At 41.9% G+C, this 18,545-nt stretch overlaps 1 protein-coding gene across 1 annotated transcript in view; it reads left to right on the plus strand.

Moving 5' to 3' along the window:
- Positions 1–18,545, plus strand: part of COL5A2 (collagen type V alpha 2 chain) — a 140,731-nt gene that overhangs the window by 58,656 nt on the left and 63,530 nt on the right. The window contains exons 2-6 of the mRNA XM_055308458.1: positions 7,104–7,328; positions 9,888–9,901; positions 14,503–14,535; positions 15,623–15,655; positions 16,636–16,689. Of these exons, the coding sequence (XP_055164433.1) occupies positions 7,104–7,328; positions 9,888–9,901; positions 14,503–14,535; positions 15,623–15,655; positions 16,636–16,689 (359 nt within the window). The remainder of the gene's footprint in view (positions 1–7,103; positions 7,329–9,887; positions 9,902–14,502; positions 14,536–15,622; positions 15,656–16,635; positions 16,690–18,545) is intronic.

Genomic DNA, 18,545 nt, shown 5'->3' on the forward strand with positions numbered 1-18,545 from the left:
CCATAGCTATTTGGGATTGAATAAATAATTCAAAGTTTTTGAAAACCCTAAATCTTCCTATAGATACTTTAATAAAATGAGTGCTCTCTTCTTTTACATACATTCATAGCCACTATGTTTTTAGAAATTAACATATGAATTAAAAAACAGTGATAAAATTCAGAGTTTAAACAAAACCAAAAGGAATAATTTTGAATAGCTGTAAGTAACTTAAAGCTTCTTAAATTTAATAAAGCTTGTCATGTTCGTATTACTTCTACAAAAGGGTGTTTAATTTGGTCTCCATTCATGTACTTGTTAAAGGAAATAACTTCTCAAGAGCACATAGATTTACAGGTCAAAATCATGGGTTCCATTTTTTTGGTATTTTTCCTATCCCATCCTATGAAAAGGAAATATCCCTAGCTGAATTCTGTGGCTTGCTAAAGAAACTTGCGAGTCTTCCTTCTCAGTGTAGTAAAGGTATGTAGGGAGAAAAAAAATTATCCTGTTGGTTGATCTCAGTCTCCTTCCTCTCTCCCTGTCCTTTGTCCTCCTCCCTTTCTTCCTCCTCTTCTTCCTTCTTTCTTTGCTTTTTGCTTTTCTTGTGTGTTGTTCCCCCTACAAACACAGAAATTTCCAAATGAATAGTTTGGTCGTGCATATAGAAAGTTATTAATATAACTTTTCAGTAAAGGTCTAGTTTCTGTTTCTTCTCCGGAACATTACTATGGCATTTGGCTGGTGTTAAGATTCGGTGCATATTGGGGCTTGATCTCAAAACCGCAATAAATAAGGTGGCAGGTGTACAATCCTGGATGTGCATTATAGGAGGTAAGGTGAACGTGAAGATGAAGGGATGGATTTAGATTCTGAAATAATGGCTTTCGTCTTATTTTAAGTAATCTATTACCTGCCAAGTGATTGGCAGTGATTAAGGAATGCCAGAAAGAAGGGTAAAATCCATCTTCATTTCTGTTCTTTGGTGAAATCGCCTCCTAATTTGTAATTGCCACAAAACAGACGTAAATCTAGGTAGATCAGGACAAAAGTGGGTATTATGGGCATCAGTTCAGGTCTGTAAATATACCCATATGGATAAAATCAGAAATGGTGCCTTCAGGATGAAAGCAGTCGGGCTCCCTTCCTGCAGAAGTGAACTCCCAAGGGAACAGTGCAGAGACACCACTTTAGGTCCCCTTTACACACTTCAAGCTTTTTAGGATTCTTAAGTAAAATGAGTGGAACCAAAGAGCCATTGAGAACTGTGGAATGTTTAGTTGATTATAAAAGAAATTTTAGTCTTGTCAGGGCAAGAGCAGTGAGTAAAGAATAATTCAATTAAGAATAAAGTAGAAGAAATAAACTGACTACGATGTCTGGATTTTGTCTAGAAGCCTGAATATTCCTCTTTCAGGGACTACAAGAAAAGAAAGCATAATCTAGCTGCAAAGAAATCATAAGATACTGAGTTGAAATCATTCTAAAACCGTTTCTTCATACAGAGTATTTGATTTTATACCCATCTTTTAGTTTTGAGTGTAGTGGACACAACGTCACACAACGTCACAGTTGTACGTCATAGTGATTCAACACCTCTACACCTTGTGCTAGGCTCACCTCGAGTAGAGCTACCATCTGTCACTCACCTGAGAATATTCTCTTAAAATATATAAAGACAACTCTTTTTAGTCATAAAAATGAATAAACGTCTATGTCCTCTTCAGGACATAATATCTGGAATGCATAACATTAAAAATGACATTCCCACAAGGCCACATATCTAAAATCCCTGTAGTTGTGGCCCACATTTGAATAGTAGTGAAAAGTGAGGCTTTTAAAAAAATTGTATAATATGCCCAGGATCAGAGCAAATAATTTTATATATCCAGTATGGTCTAGGTCTCTTCCTGATATTCTTATAACTGAATGTTCAGCAAGTGCAGTCATCAAATACTTGTTGAGCATCTGCTGTGATCCTGACACTACTAAAAGATACTGAGATACCTGGACGAACCAGAATAAATCATAACTGTCCTTCTGAAGCTATTGTCCTATCATGGGGAGACCAACAATAAACGTGAATACAACAATATGGTAGAGTTCAAAGTGACAGGCATTAGATTAAAAGGAAAAAAAAGCACAGTGACTGGAGGATTGAGAGCTGCCTGTGTGTGTGTGTGGGGGGGGGGGCAATTTTCAGGTTTTCCGTCAGACGGTTAGAGCAGGTTTAAGGCAACGGGTGGCCCGTGAGCTAAGGCTTGAAGGAACTGGCAGAAATCTGGAATACAAGCACCGAACATTGCTCAGGATTTGCGGCTCACTTACCTCCGGGATATATAAAAGCCGCGACACCACCCACCTGACAGGAAAATAGGCGGATTCTTTTTTCCGTTCTCCTTTATTTCAAACAGCGTCGTGCCGCAGAGAGCCGAGGCGGGCGGCGGGCGGCGGGCGGCGGGCGGCGGGCGGCGGGCGGCGGGCGGCGGGCGGCGGCGCGGGGCCCGCCCTGGGCTTGCTGCAGGGGTCGCCACCGACACCGCCGCATCCTGAGCAGGCGGCGGCTCGGCTTCAGCCGTGTCTACAGCTACTGGACAGTTGGAGCCGCGTTTTCGGAGAAAAGCAGCATCTGTGTCAAATGCAGTAGCAGCCTGCAAGGCGGTTCTGCAGACACAGTCGTCCGCGAGCGTCGCAGGGGCGTCGTGCGTAACTTCAGCTTCGCATTTTGGCCACGATCCTTCAGATTTCCCAATGATACACGGGAAGCAACCTAAGTAGTGCCTAACGCGAGAGATTCTCCTTTTACTTTTTTTTCCCATTTTAACCGAAGTGAAAACAGCAGTCTTACCACGTAAGCGCAAACCGCCTGCGCAGACGGAGAAGCGCGCGTGGCTGCCCGGGGACTGCGTGTGGCCGCAGCGCGCTCCGGGGCTCCGGGGCTCCGGGGCTCCGGCTCCGCCGCCGCCGCGGCCTCGTCTTCTCTTCACGCCCTCAGAGCGCGAGGCACTTCCTCAAGCCCGTCGCTACTCGGCCCGGAGCACACAGTGTGGCTGTCCCCGGTGACGCGGAAGCCCGGCCGGTGCGGCGGGACCGGGACCGGGACCGGGACCGGGACCCGCAGCCTGAAGGCCCCAGGGCGGGCCGCGCCCGCGCCACCGACCCTGCGGCGCCCCGAGTCGAGCTGCCGCCCCGCCCCCGGGCTTCCTGCGCGTCCGGCGGCTGGGATGCGGGGTCAGGCGGGGTCGCTCGAGGGTCCCCGAGCACCCTGCCCGCCTCGTCTCTTCCCCGTCGGACCGACAGGGCCCAGGAGCAGAGCGAGGCGGCAGCTCCGCGGAGGATTCTGGGCCTGGAAAGGCCCGGATGTGCGTGGGCGGCGGGGCCGGCGTGGGCGGCGTGGGCGGCGGGGCCGGCGTGGGGGCACCGCCGAGGTGCCGCGAGCGCGCGGCTTCACACCCGCAGCCAGACGGGCCCCGGCCCGGGTGGGGGGGCCAGGCCAGCGGGCCAGGGAGGCCGGGCGCCGTCCTCCGTCGGCAGCGTCCAGGGCGTGAGCTGGCGACGCGGACGCGGCCCTCCTCCGTCGCGGGCACGCGGAGGCCTGGGCACGGGGTCCCGGTGACCTGATCGCCCCCGTGCAAGACGCGACGCGGCTCCGGGGACGCGGACGGGCGCCCGTGTGCGCTGGGCTCCGTCCCCCGCAGGGCCGCTTACCCCCGCAGCGCCGTCCACGCCGCCGCCGTCCCCGCCGCGATGTCGTCCCCACGCCGCCGTAGCCTGCGGCTCCTCAGGACACGAGGCTGAGGACACGCGGCGGAGGGGCCTGGTCGCCAGCCGCGCGCGTCCAGCGGAGACGAGCTCCGGCCGAGCACTTGAGGGTGAGAGACGCGCGGCTCCGGCACCGCGTGGGTGCCCCTGCCCCGCGAGGAAGGCGCCCCTCGGAGCGACGGCGCCGCCCGGGCCACGAGGAAGGCGCCCAGCCCCGCCCGCCCCGGGACCGTGCGGCCCGACGTGGCCGAGGGGAGGTTCTTCCGCGTCCGTGAGGAGGGCGCGGCTGCTGGGGCGCGAGCCTCCCGGGACCCCGCGCTCCGCGGCTGCCCCGGGCGCAGGAGGCCAGGCCGCGCCGGGAACCCTCCGCCCCACCGGCACGTCCCCGGGGCCTCCCCGGCCGCCGGCGCCCTTGCTGGGTCTCGCCGTCTGTCGGACGCGTCCGTCTGTCCGTCCACCCGCCGCGGGCGCCGCCGTGTCCTGGGGGGGGGGGCGCTCGGGGCAGCGGCCGGGGTCCACGCGGCGGACGGTGTGGCCTCCATCCCGACCCCGAAGGTGACGCGGAAAGCGGGAGAACGTCCGCCAGATGCACGCGGGGCCCCACGGCCTCTCGGTTTTCCCGCGTTTTTCTTTCTTTCTTTCTTTTTTTTTTTTAAAGATCTTATTTATTCATGAGAGAGAGAGAGGGAGAGGCAGAGGCCCAGGGAGAGAGAAGCAGGCTCCGCGTGGGGAGCCCCACGCGGGCCTCGATCCGGGGCCCCGGGGTCACGCCCCGGGTGTGCAGGGAGCAGCAGCCCCGGGACTCCGTGGACCTGCTTTTCGGCCAGTGGCGCTCGGTGTCTCCGTTGGGGCGTTTCTCCCTCAGCCACAACTTAAGGAACAGGGTGACCCCTAGTCTTTGCGTGAGCGGTCGGTGCACTGCGGGCTAAGCCCGTGCTTGCGGCGTTGTGTGCAGATGTTTACCGCGGAGCTTCGCTGTTTCAAACTGATTTTTCATCTAAAAGCAAACAGCTGTTTGACGTCCAGGCTTCTTAATTGTTTCACGGCACGTTGAGGCGTGGGTTCCATGCCTGCCTGGCTTCGAGCTCCCGGAATAGGACCCCCGCGCACACAGTCCGTGTTGTGCCGCGATGGACCTCGCTGTTGAAGCCGACGCACGGGAGCAGCCCGGTGCCTTGGCATCTTCCTGGGCATGGCCGCGCCACACGGCTGTGTGGAAGGACCAGATCTGCGAAGCCCGGGGCAGGCAGAATGTTGGCCAAGCAGAGCTTTTAGACTGAGGAACATGGGGGAAGGCTCAGTGGCTTTATCCTCAACTGAGATTTTTACCTGTAGTTCCGCGTTGGGTATACTTATGTGGCAGACGGTGAATTCTTTCTACCCTAGTACTTGTACAGTGGCAGGGAGTTGCTACACTTATTGTGGGCATTTCACAGTGTATGTGATTCTCAGATCACTAGGTTGCACGCTTGAAAATATAATAGTGTATGTCAACTATACTTCAAGTAAACATAAAGAAAAATATAAATTTTTTTAAAGATTATTTATTCATAGAGAGAGAGAGAGAGAGAGAGAGAGAGGCAGAGACACAGGCAGAGGGAGAAGCAGGCCCCAGGCAGAGAGCCTGACGTGGGACTCGATCCCGGGTCTCCAGGATCAGGCCCTGGGCTGAAGGAGGCACTAAATCGCTGAGCCACCCTGGCTGCCCTAAATTCTTTTATAAACTAATCACAAATGCATTTTTTTTTTTAATCTTTAGCTTTACTTTTGTAGGGTACAAAGTCAGGGCCAGTGCATGTAAGTTCATGAACCATGATTTAGATTCATTCATTCATTCACTCATATCTATCCTTTGAACAACTGCTTGTGGAATGTTGGCTCTCTGCAAGGTATGGAGTCAAACTTTAGAAATACCACGATGAACAAGAAAAACTAGCCCTTATCTTCATGGAATTTACTGGCTAGGGAAGGAGATAAGAAAATAAACAAAAATAGTAAACTAATACTACTTGTGGTAGATTTGATCAGCACAGTGATTTTTGCCTATCTGTTCACATTTTATTTATTTATTTATTTATTTATTTATTTATTTATTTATTTACTTATTTAGTGTTGACATTTTAGAACTGGTTAATTAGCTGGTGTAGAAAACGAGATGGATGGATGGATGGATGGATGGATGGATGGATGGACGAGTTCTGTGAGTCACACCAGTTGGATAAAGAAGGTCTACTCTTGTACAGCGGGCAGAGAATTGTGGGGGCAAATGACAAGCAAACCATAATAGTGACTTCGAATTTAAGTAGTTTGGAGGGTTCTAAAGGATTTAAGTAAGCAAGGATGATATGATCCACATTGTGTTTCAAGATACTATAGTTCTTTTTCTTAAAAGTCACAAAATTAAAGAGGTTTTATATATATAAGTGTGTGTGTTTTATAGTAATTGTCTAACAATCGTTATTGTTTTGTGTATAAATATGTGCATATTTTTTCCAAATCTGCATTACATTTTTATTTAAATGTAGAAAAGTATTTGGCAGATGCAATAGCTTATACTGTTGTGGTCATGACTTTCCTGAACTAATTTTGGTGGAAAGATAATGCTTTGCTTTTCCTTTGTGGTTTACTAAGCACCTTTAGTTTAGCAAATATATTCCATGAAATGAGACACTGTTATCCTTTCCTACCTTATGTTTAGAACTAATTTTTAAAACCCCACACACTGTTTTAAAAGTGCTTTTTTATGGTAAAAGAATATATATCATCTTCTGTTATTGTGGGATCCACTAAAGTTTCTAATGAGCTGAAAATCACAACGAGGCTCACCAGACCTGGAAATGATATATTCCCTTGTGAATCCATCCTTTCAAGTGTTTTTTTTTTTTTTTTTTTTTTTTAAGATTTATTTATTTATTCATGATAGAGAGAGAGGCTCCATGCTGGGATCATGCCCTGGGCCAAAGGCAGGCGCTAAACCGCTGAGCCACCCAGGGATCCCCCCAAGTGGTTTTTTGAATCTCTTCTTACTGATTTTCCTATGTTTGGTTATTTAAACCTTCACAAATGAAATCTTTGGGAAGCATTACCTGATTAAGTATGTCTACTTTGAATCACTTTTTTTCCTTCCCCCGTCAAGCTAGAATACAAGTATTATAGTCATTTCATTGTGAATTACATATTTCTCAATATGAAAGGACGGATGAAGTAAGTTCCTCCATGTTTGCCTCCTTGGTGGGTTACTGCTTAGCCTAAAACTTTTTGAACCCACAGGATGACTCGCCTTCTTAAATATTTCCCAGATTCCAGAATTTCAGAAGATTACTGACCTCTTTGCCTCTCCCCTCTTTTTCTTCTTATTCTAGAAGGATATGGTGAAGAAATCGCCTGCACTCAGAATGGTCAGATGTACTTAAACAGAGACATTTGGAAACCTGCCCCTTGCCAGATCTGTGTCTGTGACAATGGAGCCATCCTCTGTGACAAGATACAGTGCCAGGATGTCCTTGAATGTGCTGACCCTGTAACTCCCTCTGGAGAATGCTGTCCTGTCTGCCCACATACAACTGGAGGTAGCAATACCAACTTTGGTAAGAATGCTCAAGGCCAACTCAGAGTTGATCCAGTGACTCATCTTTATAATTGCAGTGGTTTTTGCTCTCAGAATTCAGCAACCAAAAAGAATAATTAAGCCACTAGTCAATGATGTCTGGGGTTAATGGTTTTGCTCACCCACTTTATCTAACACTAGGGAAAGGAGAGAATAATTTCCTGTTCTCTTAAAAACCAGGGGAATTTTGGGCTGAATTTTGTGTGGTTATGTCTAATTTAAGTTAAGAATTTCTTGTAGTCATTTTCCATGGTTTTTTGTTACCCTGCGCATGCTGGATGCCTCCAAAATATTTGTTGAGGTCATTTATTGTCTAAGAGGACATCTAGAAAGCCCATTTGTCTTCTCTGGAGCCAAGTTTGCTCTTGGGAATGGAATAATTATTTCTAATGTTATTTAATGCCAGAGCACCCTCTGTTACATTAGTTCATAAATGCAGAATGTTTTTAATGATGGCTCAGAAAGACAAGAGAATGAGATGGATTTCCTGGAGAAAAGAATGATATAAATTGCTGGTTTTTAAACCTTTTTTTTGAGACAAATGTCAACGTCTAATATAGACCATGTATTTGAATACATGTGTTAAAGACACATATAAGAGGAACAAATTCATTTTTATGTTTTAATGAACCAGGTAAGATTAATATTAAACTATTATTTGTTTCAGCAGTCATGAATGTTTTCGTAGCGCATGCATTGTTGTCAAGAGAGCGTTAAGGCTTTATTCCCCCAGCCCAAAATTCCATTGCAAATAACCATAAATACAATGAAGAATTCAACTGTATTTTCATGGAAGCACTAGATAGTAATTTACCAATTCTCCTCTTGGATATCATTCAACAGTAATGGTGTGCTTTGAATAAATACCTAAACTCTAGTTTTAGGAATGTAAGCAGAAACATATAATCGGAAGAGTTAAAACTATGACACCTAAGGGCTACCCAAAGCTGATGCAATCTGCAAAGAAGCTCTGGGAAAAAAGTAAAATTAAACCTGTGTGGATAAGTGAATAGTATGTTGGGACAGTGGTGGCAAATAAAAAAAAATAAAAAAAACCAACATGCGACCTTTTGCAATAGCTGGGTTTGTGAAGTCCATTTTGTTCCAAAATGAATAATAAAAATAGAGCTAGCAACAATGTTTATAGCAAAGATAACCTAAGAAAAAAGGGAAGGTGTTAGCTACATTTACAAAATTAAGAACACACTGGTAAATATATTACCACAGAACTGATAAAAATTATGACCATTTCACCACAAACTAAATAAAACTTAGTAGAGTTTATTAAGAAAGGCCTACATTAGAAATATAAAATAATTAACGATGAGGAAAGAAGCAGAGGGAAAACCAAAAACCATCATAGGGAAATGAAGATGACAGAGGAAGAAGCGCAGGAAAAATCAATATTGCCATTAAAAGAAAAAATTATCTTAACAGATCTATGAAAAAAGAGTACTTTTCTTTGTATTTGAAATAAAGATATTTGGCAAAAATAAATATTCTTGATAAAGATGCTCAATAACTTAGTACCAAATGACGTTTCATTAACCCGGTAAAATATGTACATCTCAGCTTAAAAGCTTCATTATGTTTAGTACTAGAATTATTTTCTCTAAACTCAGAGATAGGTTATGGATATCCATTATCACAACAGTTTAATATTATTGAATATACCTGAACAAAAAATTAGATAAAAAAAGAAATTAGAGGTATAAAAATCAGAAGAGAGGAGGTAAAATGATTTGTTGCAGAAAATATAACTGTGTACTTATAAAACTTAAAGGGAAAGTTTTTTACTAAAAAATAATTTAGTAAGATGCTGCAGTGTGAAATTAACAAACAAATTAACAGATTTACTATATACCAACAATCAGCCCATAGAATAAATAATGGGAATAAAAAATATCTTATTTATAATAGCAACAGAATAAAATGGCTAAGAATAAACAATGTGAAATATATAAGATCTACCTGAAAAAAATGGTTACCAAGTCAGATGACAACTCTAAAAAATGGAATTTCCCATTATGTTTTTGATTAGGAAGACTCGTAATAGAAAAATCAGTAATAGTGGCCCCCTCCAGGGGATTGAAATGTGGGAAATAGGGGAAGGGGACAGGATAGAAGGAGGTTTTTCACTCTATAATTGTGTATCTTTAATGTATTTTGGGTTTTTAGGTATACAATTGAATAACTTCAAAAAAGTATAAAAAACAAAAAATATATTGGTTGAAGATTATTCATGACAAATACAGTAGCTAATTTTATAATTTAATGAACTTTAAATGCTATATGAATGGTGTGAAGAATATTTGAATAGTGTCAGAGTTTTCCAAAGAGATGTATTACTTTGCCTGTTACCAAAATATTGACCTAAAACAACTTTTGAGTTCTCCCTACTGTTAATAGGGAAACCTGTTTAAGTTACATTCTGACACCCCAAAAACCTATTACTGAAAATAAGTATTTAGGAGATTCTCATTAACTGTTTCTTCTTAAAATAACATATTTAACATATTTATTCTTCCCTTTCTTACAGGTAGAGGAAGAAAGGTAAGTTTTACTTCATATGGTTTTATTTTCAATACTGTCCACTCAGGACTGTGCTTTTATGGTATTTGAAAGTCTTTTGTAAAGTACAAATTACCATACAAATATAAATATTTGAGCTACTTCACTTATAGATTACAGCTGCCTCTGTTTTATTCACTTTGTTAATTTTTGTTTATAGATGTTTCTTCTAGAAGGTTGTAAATCCCTTAGGGATTGAGACTGTGCCACATTAACCTTTGAATTACTTGCATTTATTGGGGTGCCACAGTGGCTTAGTCAGTTAAGCAATTGACTCTTGATTTCAGCTCACATCAGAGTCTCATGGTTGTGAGATGGAACCCACCTGGGGCTTCACACTGGGTGTGGATCCTGATTAAGAGTCTCCCTCTCACGCTGCCCTCCCCCCCCCAAAAAAAACCCAAAAACCCCCAAATTACTTGCATTTATCACTGTGCTTAGTATATACCTTACACATATTAGAAGTTCAGTAATTGTTTAATTGAAGAAAGGATGGATGGAAAGAAGGAAGAAAGAGTGGGTGGGTGGGTGATGGTTGTATTTCAGTGGGGTTGTGGCCTCTCTTCTCTTGGTTCAGAAGTGAATATTCACTTAAAAGAAGTAATTGAACACTTTATCAAACACATAATCAGCTTCTCTTCTTTCCTCTTCCCCTACCTTAAGGAGCCTAAAATCTAGTCCCAGAAACAAGCCTTACATTCAGGAGGATGATGGTACAATTTAGCCAGAATCCTAAATATAACTGCCAATTTGGCCACTTCTCACCTGGATGTGGGTAATCTCTCCTAGTGAAGAGAGTTCCATTCCCTTGGCATTGTTCTCCGTTTTCTAGTTAATTCAAAAGCAGTGGCATTTGCTTCAGTATTATCCAGATGGGATGGGCTTGGGGATCAGGAACGGAAATGGGCAGTCATCCTGAATTTCATGGCAGATTTGAGGCAGATGACCGACCACTGACTTTAAGTTGTCTTAATTTTGCATACGGTGGAACTTCATTAAGGTGATAATCAGAGCATCAGATAAAGCAAAGCTATACCCTCATATTAAATGAAATGATGCTATCCTGGCTACTTCTACAGTTTTTGGTTAAAAGGGCAATACCATAAATTGTCTTATTTGGAATAAATATCAGTGAAGCTATTTAGATTTGGATATATGTCAAGAGTAGGTCTACAGATACCAGCTCATGTTTTATTTATATCTGAAATTAAACCTGAACTTTTCTAAAGGCAGCGTGGGACAGTTGGGGGAAAGACATGCTTAAAACAGCTGCCAACTTACCACATCCTATTATGTGCTACTATCTTCATGACTCGGTCATTTCCTATCAGGTGCCGTCAGAACTATCAGAGCAGGGTACTGTAACAAAAATGTATTTTGTGCTTGGTTTATATGAATATTGATTTTATTTGTAATTCATTCGTTCATTCATGTCAACCTTCTAATAGTTACTGAGCCTTTGTTAAATCCCTGTATGAGGCAAATGATACAGATGATGCAATGGTGGGAAAAAACACTGTGACCGTCTCCATGGTAACGCCATCCTGTAAAAGTGGTGAGACATGTCCATGTGGCTTTAAGTGATGAGTAACAGACAAGAAGCAAAATTAAACTGTAATTCTCATCAGGTCTCAGATTTGGATCTCTGAATCAGATATGAGTATTTGAATTTTATGTTTCCCAGTGAGTACGAAAATCAAATTTGGCAGATGTTAGACAAATGATTATTCCATGTAAATTAATTTATTTATAGCCCATATTTTAAAAAGCAACAAATACTTACATTTGTGGCTTCTTTCCAAAATAAGAATCCTCATTGAATCATTAGAAACATTTATTATCAGAACCTGATAATGGATCACTCAATCCCCACATCAGGTATTGTGGAAAAATGAAAGTTCATAATGAGATATCAAAAACCTTACAATTTAGCTGACAAAGATACCAGCAAGTTCCATTCTCCTAAGCACAAAGAGCAAAGGCTGCATTTTAATTGCTGGTCTCTTAAAATGGAGATTTCCCAACCATTCTTAGTTGACTATTCCATTTTTCTCTTTTTGATTGAAATAATTTCTCTTCACTTTTTACTTGTTTTTCTAGATTTGTTCCAGAAAAGAACTTTTTTTTTTTTTCTCCCAGCATTATTCTCATAAAGTCTTTTCGGTATTGGGTGCAGATTTATCTACCCTTTCTAAACAATTCAAATTCTTTCAGCATCTCAAAAAAAGCTCTTACAGCTCTTAAAAGGTTAATTTTTTTTTAATACTTTCAGGAAGTAAAGTAAAATAAAGTAAAGTAAAGTAAAGTAAAATAGGAAGAGTCAGGCTGGAAGTTAGGAGACTTGGAAGTGCAGAAATAAGCCTGCTCTGTTTTCCTGCCCGTGTGTGATGATCCTCTTCTTCTAGACTGTTTGTAGGTTGTCTTTAGTCTCTTGTGTCCCACCTTGGACCTGCTCACGTAGCGCTCCCATCTGCTTCTGTAGAGCTATTTCCCACTGCCAAATTCTCTATTCCCAACTTCCTAACCTTAGCATTATAATCACCAGGTGCCTTCAGGATGTTACTCTGCCATAGAATCCATTATTAAGACCAGTAGGATTGTAAAGTATTTTTTAAATTTCATCTTATAAAATTTTGTCAGATATGAGATACAACTGGAGGGATATAATTGAATTGTACCTTTCGGGAGTATGCTTAGGTGATCTAGATCAAAAACCTGATATTAAGGGATCTCTGGGTGGCTCAGCAGTTTAGCACCTGCCTTCAGCCCAGGGCGCGATCCTGGAGTCCCGAGATTAAGTCCCGCGTCAGGCTCCCGGCATGGAGCCTGCTTCTCCCTCTGCCTGTGTCTCTGCCTCTCTATCTATCTATCTATCTATCATCTATCTATCTATCTATCTATCTATCTATCTGTCTGTCTGTCTGTCTGTCTATCTATCTATCTATCTATCTCTATCTCTATCATGAATAAATAAAATCTTTAAAAAAAAAAACCTGAAATTACATATGATCTTTAACCCACAACTTCGCTTTCTAGAGATACATCACAAGGTATTAACTAGAGATACTGCACATATATTTATAAGCAAGGATATTCATTGTGCTGTTTTTTTACTTGTGAAAATGAAAGTATAATCTAAGTAAAATACGGAGGCATTGATAAGGTACACCAAGTTCAGGTACATGCTGGAAAACTAAGAATACCAGCATGTTAAAAGTGGTTGTCTCCTGGGTGTGGAAATGTTGTTTCTTTTGTAAATTTCCTTTATTTTTAAAATTCCTCATTAACCCATATTATTTTTATGATCAGATAAAAGAGCAATGTCTGTGAAAAGAGAAATAGAACTCGTTACTCACTTTTTCTACATTTTGGATATCATTCTTCATGTATTCATACTCTTCAGTTGCCCAGTAAAAAGCATTATTAATGGAAATTAATATATTCAAGAATTTATTGAGGATTTCTGTGTGTCAAACTAAGGATATAAAGTAGACTTGATCAGGACCTTGGTGGGACCAAAATCTGTTGAAAGACAAATTCCCAAATAATTAATGCATGTAAATATATGGTAAAATAGAGGTATATAAAGGTACAATTCATCCAGTATTATCTATGTACTTGAAATCATGCTATGAGAACACAGTTTTTCAGAAACTGAAGTTCTGAGAATCCCATCTACAGCTGTTGCATTTGCTACATCTATCATAAAAGCCAATTAAACTGCCTGATGTTATACCCTTTAAGTCATTTTTGTTTCTGGTGTTATTTTTCTTTTCCTATTCAGTTAATATTTTTTCTAGATTTACCTCAGATAATGAGAATTGTCTAACCAATGTTATAATGTTCTTTCTTTCTTTCCTTCTTTTTTTTCTTTCTTTTGAAGATAAGCAAACTTTTCTCATTATTTCTCCGATTCTTCCATCAGTTTTAAAAAAGGTGGCAAGGGTTTTAGAAATGGCTGGCAACTGTAAATTACTAAAGACTGGGTGACGTGTAATAGGAGTGTGAAAATTCAGACGTATCCAAATATTGGATTTTCTTTAGAGTTTTCCATCTTTGGATAGATTTCCTATGGTACTTTGATTTTACAACTTTTCAACACAGCTATCCTGGTCTAGTCAATTACTAGGCTTATTCAGTATAAAAACTAAAGCAAAGTAACTTGATGCTTTTCACACATTGGATGGATATTTTTGTGTCTTTCAGATGAGAAGTAATTTTTTTTTATCAGCAATATCTGACTACTGTAAATATTGTTTCTTTTTTTAAAAAATATTTTGTTTGAGGGAGAGAGGAGTGAGGGAGAATGTATACGAGGAGAGCAGAAGCAGAGGGAGGGGCAGATAAATTGGGAGAAGCAGACTCCTCGCTGAGCAGGGAGCCTGACTGGGCCTTGATCCCAGGATCCTAGGGTTGACCTGAGCTGAAGGCAGATGCTTAACCAACTGAGCCACCCAGGAGCCCATTTTATACATTTTTTTACACAGAAATTCCCAGTGTTGATATGGAATATTCTAGTATGACATGATTATGCTCAACAAGCTATTATATTTTGATAATTGAACTTTTTTTTTGCTTCATAGGGACAAAAAGGAGAACCAGGATTAGTGCCTGTCGTAAGTATCCATAAATATTATTTTCATGTGTCTTTAATAAACTTAGTTATAGCACAGTTATAGATTATTGCTTATATACATACCCTCATAGAAAGAGACATCGGTTTTTTTATAACCAAGTTTTAGTATACGATAAGCAAGCCAAAAGAGATTAATTCTTTAATATAATATTTAAGGCTTATTTATTACAATATTCTTGACTTTATTGTCCCATGACTGAAAGTGGAAATCAGGGTCTTACAAAGTTAAGAATATTCTATATGGATGTAAAGGGATACTTAAGATCTATATTTTTATAGTATAAATAGCAATATAATCCAAATAGAAAGGCATTATTTAATGTTCCGCACTTCTGGAAATATATCTTGCCATTATCCTAACTGAAATTCCATACTGCATAAGAGTTACTTAGACTTGTACATGATCAAAAAGTATATTCTTAAGGAGGATGAAAATTCTTCAACCACCAGTCTCCTAGATCTCAAAGGAGTTGTCATCACTCTGTCAAGACAAGCATATGCATGTTGATTTATTTGTCAGAGTTTGCGTTTTTGCTTTGCCTTGAAATTGGCTTGTTTTTAACAAAGATTCCTAAAAAGGCAAATCATTCATATTGTTGTCTTTTATTTAAAAGCTCTTAGGTGTACTTACTATGTCTTAGGTACTATTTTGAGTGCTCTACAAGTATTTATTTATTTGTCTTCACAACAGTTCTACTGGGGGGTGGGGTAATTTTACCATCGTCATCACCATTTCACAGGAGGAGAAACACTGAACATGGAGAGGATAAGAAATAGTTCAAGGTCACACAACTGGTGAGCCACAGAGTTAGGATTTGAACCCAGGCCTCTAGGCTCCAGCACTGGTGCTCTCATTCACTATAAGGGTACTGGCTCCCTGTTTCAGAGCAGATAAGTTAGGTCATGTCCTAATGCTAAGCAGGGAGGACATGGGCATCAGTCGACAACATCCATTTGCTCTAAAAACATTCACTGGACTTTTGTTGTTACTCTTATTTGTTTGGCTATTGATTTTTCTAAAACTCTGTCGCGACGCCATTTTACAGATTATCTTGTTTATTGTTTAGGTAACAGGCATACGTGGCCGTCCAGGACCAGCCGTAAGTAGTTTCCTCCAACACTCATGGTGCCCATCAGTTCTTAGAGATACACTGAAAATCTTTAAAACCATCAGAGACATCAACACCATGACTCTTGGCTTCTTGAAATGTTTTGTTTTGAAACCTCTTCAAGTTCAGGTGTTCCTTTGCAATGATGAATGATGCATGAAAGATCATTTCGTTCTGAAATTGATGAGCCCTATTGTTCCTTTGGGTTAGAGTCACTGTTGATCATGAGGAAGGCAAGACGCTCTGTTGTCACACTGTTACATATTAGTCTTACTCATTGGAATCGGGGCCCACGCGCCTGCTATTTGACAATGATTGAAGGTGGGCTACCTCTATCTGTTTAATGAAATAAACTCTTGATTACATCTGTTTATGAAATTAAATCATATTTCCATAGAATTTGCAAAGTCACACATCAGAATAGCATATTAACTAGCTTAGCATAAAAGACCATTGATCTCTGGGTTGGATTACCAGTGGCCTTCCTGGGTAACTAGATGGAGAACATAAACATACGTTCCTTTAGACCACTGATAATTTGGGGTTTGCACATCTTTGTAGTTCTAAAAATCCAAACTGCATGTTTTTATGACCATAATTTAGTGGCAAAGGCTTGTTTGGGACAAGACAGCAAAAATGATTCTTATAAATTTTGCAGTTATCATTCAGGTAATAGATTCAGCTCACTGGGCTGCAGACACGATAATGTAGCATTTAATTCTTTAATTCTGTACGGGCCTTTAAGCTTCATTGCTGACATAAACAGCCTTTCTCTGTACACAGAGGTTTTTTTTTTGTTGTTTTTTGTACACAGAGCTTTCATACGCACATGGCTTTATATTCTATAGATTGAATTGAATTAGAAGAGTGATATTTCTGTTTTCCAATTTTCTTAGCTCCAGCAAACATTTACAACAAAAACATCTGAAGTATGCGTGTTTTGCAGGCATAATCATCACTTTCTGTTTTAGGGACCTCCGGGATCACAAGGACCAAGAGGAGAGAGGGGCCCAAAAGGAAAGCCTGTAAGTTGACAGCAGAGTCTCCTTTTTGGTGAATTGTCCCCCATACCAGTAGGCGCGTCTGTACCACATCCCTGGATACAGCAAAGAGTTGGTGGCACTGTTTCTCTGTCACCTCTATCAGATGTGTCAGAATTCAGGTCATGGAGCGATGCAGTGTCTCCTCTGCGTCGGAGGGAATTATCGCAGGGGAGGGCTTACCTATTGTCTTAGTAGGTAACACAGATGACGCCTCTTTGTCCCTCAGGAGGTCAAACTAGAACAAAGTAGAACTTAAGGAAACATGATGAATGGCTCACGTTGCTTGCAGGAGTTGTAAACCGTGAGCGAACAATGCTAAGAATGTGCTGTTGAGGTAAAACACCCAAGTTGCATGACCTGTGGTTGCCACAGGAACACCCAAACCTGATAAAGCACAAGATTATTAGAGAACTAGGTTTTCTTTCGAGCGTTTGTACAACGAATTTATTTCCAAAGTATCTATCGCTCTTTTTTCACTGCACAGCTGCTGCGAAGCTGCTATCCAAGGACTCATTTTAAAGATCAGCAAAGCCACTCCACAACAAAGGGAGCGCCTCTAAATTTAAATGATCAACTGTATACCCTTGAGATAAAACATGAAGATGTTATATAATGTATGCCAAATGGTTTTTTCTCTTATTACCAAGTCCTAGGATAGCAATTCTTTTTCTTTTTATACCTCCCCGTCGGAAATGAATGTCTTTCATGCGTTAAATAATGGGATTCATTTCTGTATTGCTATCGTTATCTTATGTTTTAATGAGAAAAACTTGTGCTGTTTGATTTTCTGTCTAGTGATTTCTACTACATTTAACTCCAGATTTTTAGCTTTCCAGATATGCGTTTATCCATAGTTAGGAGAAATAGATGAGCAGGGAAGCAAACAAACCACCTTGAGGATTAAATGAAGAACAACGTACTTCAGGTCATGTTGCTGGGAACTCTTGCCGCTGGTTCCATCTCTGATACTGTTTTATGCTTCCACGCATACGGCCAAGTGTAGTGTGATGACGTGCTCCTTGCAGATGGTGCCCGAGGCACGCGGGTGAATGAGGTCCCCCGGGGAGCAGGCCAGTGGCCTGCAGGCGCTCTGGGCACCTCATGCTGTCTTCCTTCCTCACTGCTTTCCTGCTGAGCTGCCTCACCCACGTCGGTAGCCTGAGCACAGTTAGTGGCTTTCCAGGTGTCTGCTCTGAGTTAGGGTGACAGAAACGGTCAGGAGATAACTTCAGTTAGGTGGAGTGTGGAGGACCATGAAGGAAACGTCAGGTATCAGAGCCCTCGTGCTCCAAGTACTGATCCTGCTGAGCCCTGGGTCTGGGTGGAGGTTGCTACGGAGATGGTGGTGGACTTCCAGGGTTCCTTGTTAGGACTCCGTCGGCTCTCGCCCCGTCTTCTCCTCTTTACCTAGTGTGTGATATGCTGCACTTTCCATCTTGGTCAGCAGTGAGACAGTCGGTGAGGATTAGGGATGTGTGTGTGTGTGTGTGTGTGTGTGTGTGTATACAAGAGTGGTGAGTCGTTATTTATTGGGAATTAAGTGAAGCAGTGTTGGCAGATGGGCAAACAGGAAATCTGTGGCTGTGTTAACCCTAGCAAGCAGTGGTGGGATGGTAAGTGTTTAACAACTGATTCATTAAAAAAAATAAAAAGTGCCTGTGCTTTTGCTGATTCCCGTGGTGTAAATGCCTCCACCATGGCCAGTTGCAAGATTAGCAGGCATGATGTCACAAAATACCCATAGGTAGTGTGTTCTGCCTCATGTCTCAAGACTTGAGGATCTAGACTCAGGCTGTGGCTGGCACCTTGTGGGCTGGACTCTCCTCACAAATACCATT

This window comes from Nyctereutes procyonoides, unplaced genomic scaffold (genome assembly GCF_905146905.1).
Source record: "Nyctereutes procyonoides isolate TBG_1078 unplaced genomic scaffold, NYPRO_anot_genome, whole genome shotgun sequence".
NCBI lineage: Eukaryota > Metazoa > Chordata > Mammalia > Carnivora > Canidae > Nyctereutes > Nyctereutes procyonoides.